We start from the raw sequence: 7425 nt of genomic DNA on the forward strand, positions 1-7425 counted from the left end.
TACAGTGGTGCCTCACTTAATGGTGAGAATCCATTCCAGGAAAATCCCCGTTAAGTAACAACAGCGGAAAGCGGGGAAAAATCCATTGAAATGCATTGAAACCCCTTCAGTGCGTTCCAATGAGGTCAAAACTCACCGTCCAGCGAAGATCTCCATAGGTCAGCCGTTTTTGCTGCCTGTCTTGTGAGGAATCCATCCCAGAAAACAGTGGGGAGCCATTTTGTTTACCCAACGGCCATTTTGAAACCGCCAATCAGCTGTTTTAAAATCGTCGTTTTGCGAAGAATCGGTTCCTGAAGCAGGGAATCAATCATCGCAAAGCGAAAAAACCCCATTTAGACCATTGTTTTGCGATCGCAATTGCTCAATGCACGATGTTCAATGCTTGCTGGTTCTTCAAGCACACCTCTCCCTACTAGAAGCCACTGAAGAGCATGCCCTTATGTGTCCATGCAAACCAGGCCACCAAGTGCTCTTTGTGAGCTCTTCTGGAAACCTTCTGTTCATCAGAATTTGGGCTTCCCAAGCATGTTACGCCTTCATCAAATGCCAATATATTAATGCATCACATGAACCAGTAACACCAATCTGTTTGTATTCTAAGGTCAACATTTTGAATCTTACCTCAAGGAAAGCTATGAGGCCCCAAATTACATTTTCCTTCAAACCCATAATGAGAAGTGACAGAAGACAAAGCAGACCTACCTCAGCAACTCCCAGCACTGCATGATTATCGAAGACAAAGTAGCACAAAACTCTTTGTCACTGACATTTGGTGTATTCTTCAACAGCATGATATCTGCTTGGGTCATTGGTAATAGAAGCCTCTGGAGATTTGCATTCTTCGCAGGAGGAGAATGTGTATGGACATTTTAAAAGCCCTAAATAGCAGAGTTTCCTCCATTGGATAGCAGACAAAAACCAGCAGAAGCACAAATAGGTAGCCTTTCCGAGAAGCTTCTCCTTGTAATAAAAAGGATGGTGGCCTTAACCTCTTCACTTGATATCACTTTTTGGACTATCATGGAAATCGAAGTAATCAGTTCTGTGTTGGTAAATGGATTCATCACGTTTGTGAACGGGTACCTATGGTTCCAAAATAGGAAAATGGTCCTTTGTGACATCCTCTTAACTGCTTTGAGCACCTCCAGATGTCTGATGGAGCTCATGGTTCTGGTGATCAATGTTCTGTATTTCATCTCTCCAGATAACTTTTTCAGTAGTGACCAAGTTGACATTTTATTCCTTGTCTGGTTCTATTTTGAGACAGTGAGCCTTTGGTGCAACACATGGCTGAATGTTTTCTATTGCGTGAAGATCACCAACTTTCCCAATCGTCTCTTCTTGTGGCTAAAGACAAGGATCAGTGCGCTCACACTCAAACTGCTTGGCATGTCCATCGTTGTCTCCTTGATCTTCTCTGTTCCTTCAACCATCAGTTACTATGATCAGAAGAAGTGGTGCAACATGACAGGAATGCAGCCACTGAATGCCAGCCAAAGCAAGATTTGCAAAGATAGAACCATTGTTTTTCTTCCTCCTGAGTTAATTGTTTTCTTTATAAATTTCATCATGAATATAACAGCATCCATTTTTCTACTCATCTCTCTCTGGAGGCACACAAGAAATCTGAGGAATAGTGGCATTGGGGTTAAGGACCTCAACACACGCATCCATGTCAATGTGATAAAGCCTTTGATATGCTATGTCTTCTTCTATCTTATATATTTTGCTGGCATGATAATTTATGCAGGTAGTATAATAAACTATAGACCAATTGCAGTATCAATTTCTAATATCCTGTTATCTCTACTTCCTTTATCACACTCCATTATTTTAATACTGACCAATCCAAAACTGAAAAACTGGTTTGCTTGCCTTCTGAATTTCAAATGAATTGCTTTACAAAGATGAAAAGAGAGGAGCAGACGCATAGCTCTTATGCTCAAGAAAAATGTCTCTGTGTGTGTTTATGTGTTTGTGTGTGAATGTGTGTGTATTTGTGTGTGTGTGTGTGTGTGTGTGTGAGAGAGAGAGAGAGAGAGAGAGAGAGAGAGAAAGTCAATATCCCAAAAGGGTGTGAAGAGTAAATATACAATTATGTTTGGATAATCAATGGATGTTTCTCTTTTGACATGAATATGCAGGCTGAAACCATACATGTGATGAGCTCAATGTATTCCCTTCAGGACAGCTCCTTTTCCTCTTAAATCTTTCCTCTGATACATGCAAGATTTATTAATAGTAATGTTTTAATGATTGTTTGTAATATAGGATATTATTATAATATTGCCAATCAGCCGCTCTAGATGCTATTCCAAGTCCTCCATACCGAGCATGTTACCATAGTCTTTCGAGACTGAAGGATGCCTAACCTAAATGGGTTTAATGTTTTTAAAGTTTTAATATTGTTGTACGCCGCCCACAGACCACTGGTAATGGCATAGCTAAAAATCTTGTAAATAAATAAATACATACCTGTGTAGATATCCAGTTTTCTATTGTGATGCTTGTTACTAGCCTATTCACAGACATCAGTGTTGTCTTTGATAAATCAACTGATGAAGCATAGAAGAAGTGGAAATACATTTACTTGAGAGGATGAAGCATGAAAAGAGGATGAAATATGTTTATATTCAAGGGTGAACCATGAGGAAACTCTATATTTTGCTGTTGAATCCAGACTGTTCAGAGTCATAGGCTACGATGGATTTAATAATAATAATAATAATAATAATAATAATAATAATAATAATAATAATAATAATAATAATAATAATAATAATAATAACAACAACAACAACAACAACAACAACAACAACAACAACAACAATAACAATAACAATAATAATATTTAAATATGATGCTGTATTGTATTCTGACACCACATATAAAACCTTTGTATGTTCCTAAATATTGCCTGAGGACCAACTCTAGACGTTTTGCTTAATCAGAGTATAAAAAGCTGATGATAGAAGAGAGTTCACTGTATTCTACACACTTCACCAGAACCCAATCTATTGCTAAAATATATGTAAGTAATAATGAAAGCTGAGAAATAGCTTTTGTCACTTGGGATAAGATTCAGAACACACAAAACCTATTGATTCTGTATATTATGGAAACCTGACTAGTATTGTTCAGTTTACATAATTTTGGAATTTAGTTAGAAATTGATGGGTTTCAACATCCTTCTCCATTTCTCCTTGAGGTGGAGAATCAAGGGGGAAGACTATTATCCTATTTGTTTGAGTGGCTTCCTTCTTCACTCTGTCCCTTCTTTAGGTGCTTTTCCTGTGCCATATTCTCTCCCTACCCTTCTCCTGGGGACCTTTATTCCTGCCAGCACCAGCTCAAGGTTCACACTGGTCTCTTTTTTTGTTCTGAGATTCCATTGCTGTACTTGAGACCCAGGAGGAGTCTTGGCAAATCTTGGTAAATCTAACCTCAGCCCAGTGGCACAAAGGAAGTTCGTGGATGCAAACTCAGGATGGGATGCAAAGTCTGTAGTATGTTTACACTCTGCAAGAATACCCAGCGCTGCAAAACCATAAGCGGAAACGTAACAGTATCTCTTCAGAATTTGCATTTCCACTGGTTTGGACTTAGAATCATAGAATCATATAGAAAAGTGAAACTGAAAGGGGCCCACAAGGCCATCAAGTCCAACCCCCTGCTCAACGCAGGAATGCAAATCAAAGCATATCTGCCAGGTGATTATCTAAATTTTTCTTCAATGCCTCCAGTGCTGGAGCACTCACCAACTCCTGAGATAACTGGTTCCACTGTCTTGTTAGAAATCAGATCCCTGCTCCATTTAGCATCTGAATACAGACAGAGGATAGAATCCTGTTTGTTCTAGCCATTTGTCCTGTGTTAATTGTGCAAGCACCAATAATCAGTCGTTGGTTATACAGACTAAAGCCTAATTCATTTCAGTGGCCAACCTTCAGCAACAGAATACTGGTGATGGCAGAAAATCACTGTTGCTTTTACTTCAACAGCCAAACTTATCTACCCAGATAGATAGATAGATAGATAGATAGATAGATAGATAGATAGATAGATAGATAGATAGATAGATAGATAGATAGATAGATAGATAGATAGATAGATAGATAGATAGATAGATAGACAGAGAGAGAGAGAGAGAGAGAGAGAGAGAGAGAGACCCTGTTTTCCCCAAAATAAGACAGGGTCTTATATTAATTTTTGCTCAAAAAACACATTAGGGCTTATTTTCAGGGGATGTTTTATTTTTTTGATGTACAACACTCTACATTTATTCCAACACAATCATGTCATCTTTTGGTTGCTGCACAATGCTGCACAATGATGGAGGGCAGGGTTTCACTTAACTGGGGCTTATTTTGGGGATAGGGTTTATATTACAAGCATCCTGAAACATGCTACTAGGGCTTATTTTCAGCTTAGGTCTTATTTTTTGGGAAAACAGGATAGTTTATCATTGTATTTGTAATAACTGAAGTCAGTAAACTGAGTACTCAGCTGCTCACTGGGAGGTGAGGCAGGGGAATATGTAGCCTGCATAACTGAATTATAAACCATCCAGCTGTAACCACTGTGGGTGGTATTTAAACAGCACACTTTGCTTTGCAATCCAGTAGTAAACTGCAATTAATTTAGGCCTACTGCATCAATGGGAATTTGGTAAGTCAGCATCTCTCTAAGTTCACTTGATTCAACGGGTCTAACTCTAGTTGCACCTGAAAACTACTGGATTTCAGCCTAAACTATTTTTCTCCATGTTTGCTACCATGCATGTTTTCATGTCTGCGTTTAGAGTATACGGGTAATATCTGAATGTACTCTCTTGTGTGTAGTTGGTTAGTATATTTCAGTGTGGTGGAATTGTGTACACCTCCTATCCAGTGGTGGGATTCAAATAAATTAACAACAGGTTCTATGTCCTAATGACCATTTCAACTATACCAAGATATATGCCAAAAGGTAGTTTAATAATCCATGCATTAAATACTGCAACAAGAACAGTTAAAGAGGTACAGACAAGTAGATTATGTTTAAAGGAAGATTTTTAATATTAAATACCTGACAGTTATTGAAGATATTTCCATATTGAGGATGCAAATGGTGCTTCCAACACAGAAGTGACCGAAGTATGGTTAAAACGTATACCATTCTATATGGGAATGTTTTTTTCTTAACAGAAATAACTTACATGCCCTTACAGGTCCACTCTGACTTTTTACGGACATGATGTTTCGAACCAACAGATGCTTCTTGGATTAGCAACATGCTCCAATTCATAGATGTTTGGGTGTGATTTTATTGATCCTATCTGTCACTGCAAACAGGTGATATGTGAAGAACAGCTACAGCATCTTGTCAGGTCCTCTTTATCAGGAGAGTTTGGATTTGTTTGATTTTTGGTAACAAGACAATTCATAAAAAAAAACAAAGCAACAGAAATATGTTTACATAATATTTGGTTCAACCATTATTTCCCTGTCACTTAATATGAAATGGAAAGCTATCAGTCATGCAGACACAATAAACAATTGAAATGCAACAGCATGGGCTAACTTAAGGATTGGATCATCTCAGGTGTGTTTAGACGAACCCATGAGCAACGGATTAGGCCCCTGTTGAATCAAGACGTTGGACAAAATAGGCCTATCCATCCAATGGGCTCGTCTAATGATCTAAATGTAGTTTGTTTGTTTGTTTGTTTATTTATTTATTTATACCCCACCCATCTAGTCAACTGACTACTCTGGCGGCTTCCAACACATATAATAACAATAGTTATTATATGTGTTGGAAGTTTACAGTAGCACTTGGGAGAGTTACTTTGGTGTACTTTTTTGTACACTTTTGTGTACTACAAGTTCCAAATCCTAGGCAGACTGTGGGGTTCTGGGTATTGTAGGGGGAAAAAAAGAGCAGCATTTCCAAGCTTTGGTTGAATGTGACACCTAGAAAATGGATCATGAGCAGTTAATTCCAGACTATTTCTGATCCCCGCATATGGGTGTGAAAGCTGGACAGTCAAGAAAGCTGACGGGGGGGGGGGAATCGGTTCATTTGAAATGTGGTGCTGGAGGAGAGCTTTGAGGAAATCCCAGATGGCCAGAAAGACAAAACAAGTGGGTCCAAGATCAAATCAATCCCGAACTTTCTCCAGAGGCAAGAATGATACAACTGAAGCTTGTCCTATTTGGGGCAGGATTCTCTGGGAAAGACCATCATGCTGGGAAAGGTGGGAGGCAGCAGGAAAAGAGGAAGACCCAATACGAGATGGACTGACGCCCTAAAGGAATCCACAGGCTTGAGTCTGCAGGATCTGAGCAGGGTTGCCGAGAACCGAGCATTTTGGAGATGGCTCATTCCGTGGGTTGCCCAAAGCCAGAGGTGACTTGACTGCACCGAACAACAGGGCAGGAGACCAGCATTTCAAACCTAGGAAGGCTAAAGACAAGCAGTGTCCCTGAATGGTTGTTTCGCACCAAATGTGAATCAGTTCCTGCTGGGACAAACTTGCATCTTAAAGGAGGAGGAAGAGAAATCCTCGAGTTTCTTATGAGTCGAGGAGCACACATTTCTTGCAGAACTCCTCGAAAAACAAAAACCCACCCCTTGGGAACAATCCTCCTCCTCGAAAAGCAGAGCTGGAAGGGACCCTCTGGATCATGGGGGTGGTGGTGGGGGAATCAAACTCCCAACTTCTGGCTTGGCAGCCAGAGACCTCAACCCCGGAGCTGAGATTCCGCGTGGCGCAGTCCAGGCACAGGTGCGGACATGTCCTCTGGCAGAGTGCTAGCTCTGCGGTGGGGCACCGCCTTTCAAGGCAGAAGGTCCCTGGTCCGAATCCCCCACCCCCCACGATCTCCAGGTAGCAAAGACACCTGATTGGTGGAACCAGGGAGTCGCAGCTGCTGCCAGCCTGTGGCGACCACCCTGAGTCCGATGAATCCAGGTACGGGTCGGCCCGGTATAAGGCAGCCACCTGTGCCCCCCCCACACGCCACTCGGAACCCAGAAGCGGGCAAAAAACTAAAACTAAAATCAAAACAAACTGGCAAGGAAGTGGGAGGAAAAATCGTGAAAGGCCTAAAACAGCCACGATCGTCCTGAGGAAGGGCAGGTCAACAGGTTTTTCCTCCGGCCTCTTATAAAGAAATAAGGCATGAAACATGGACGTGGCAGGGTTTTCATCGGCGCATCTCTCCTGTCCGCCCGGAGCTGCGATCGGGGGTGGCTCAAATCCCCTTCCCACCCCGAAGGTGGCCGCTGAAGGCAGGGAGGCCCATGGGTGGGTGGGCAGGCGACTTGCCTTTCCCTTCTCCTGGGCGGGCGGGCGGGCGGGCAAGCACTCCTTCCCTCCCAGCTTGGGGGGTAGGGGATGACTTTAAAACCCAGCGAGGAGCAGCGCCGTTGCTGCGC

At 41.6% G+C, this 7425-nt stretch overlaps 1 protein-coding gene across 1 annotated transcript; it reads left to right on the plus strand.

Moving 5' to 3' along the window:
• The first annotated feature begins 978 nt into the window (after positions 1 to 978).
• LOC110071030 (taste receptor type 2 member 7-like) lies at positions 979 to 2454 on the plus strand. Its single transcript, XM_020778765.3, has one exon. It carries the CDS (start codon positions 979 to 981, stop codon positions 1894 to 1896), a length of 918 nt encoding a protein of 305 aa, XP_020634424.3. The 3' UTR covers positions 1897 to 2454.
• The last annotated feature ends 4971 nt before the right edge of the window (positions 2455 to 7425 follow it).

This window comes from Pogona vitticeps, chromosome 2 (genome assembly GCF_051106095.1).
Source record: "Pogona vitticeps strain Pit_001003342236 chromosome 2, PviZW2.1, whole genome shotgun sequence".
Classification (NCBI taxonomy): domain Eukaryota; kingdom Metazoa; phylum Chordata; class Lepidosauria; order Squamata; family Agamidae; genus Pogona; species Pogona vitticeps.

Coding starts and splice junctions, on each gene's coding strand:
- LOC110071030 (XM_020778765.3), top strand. CDS start 979: ATGGTGGCCTTAACCTCTTCACTTGATATCACTTTTTGGACTATCATG.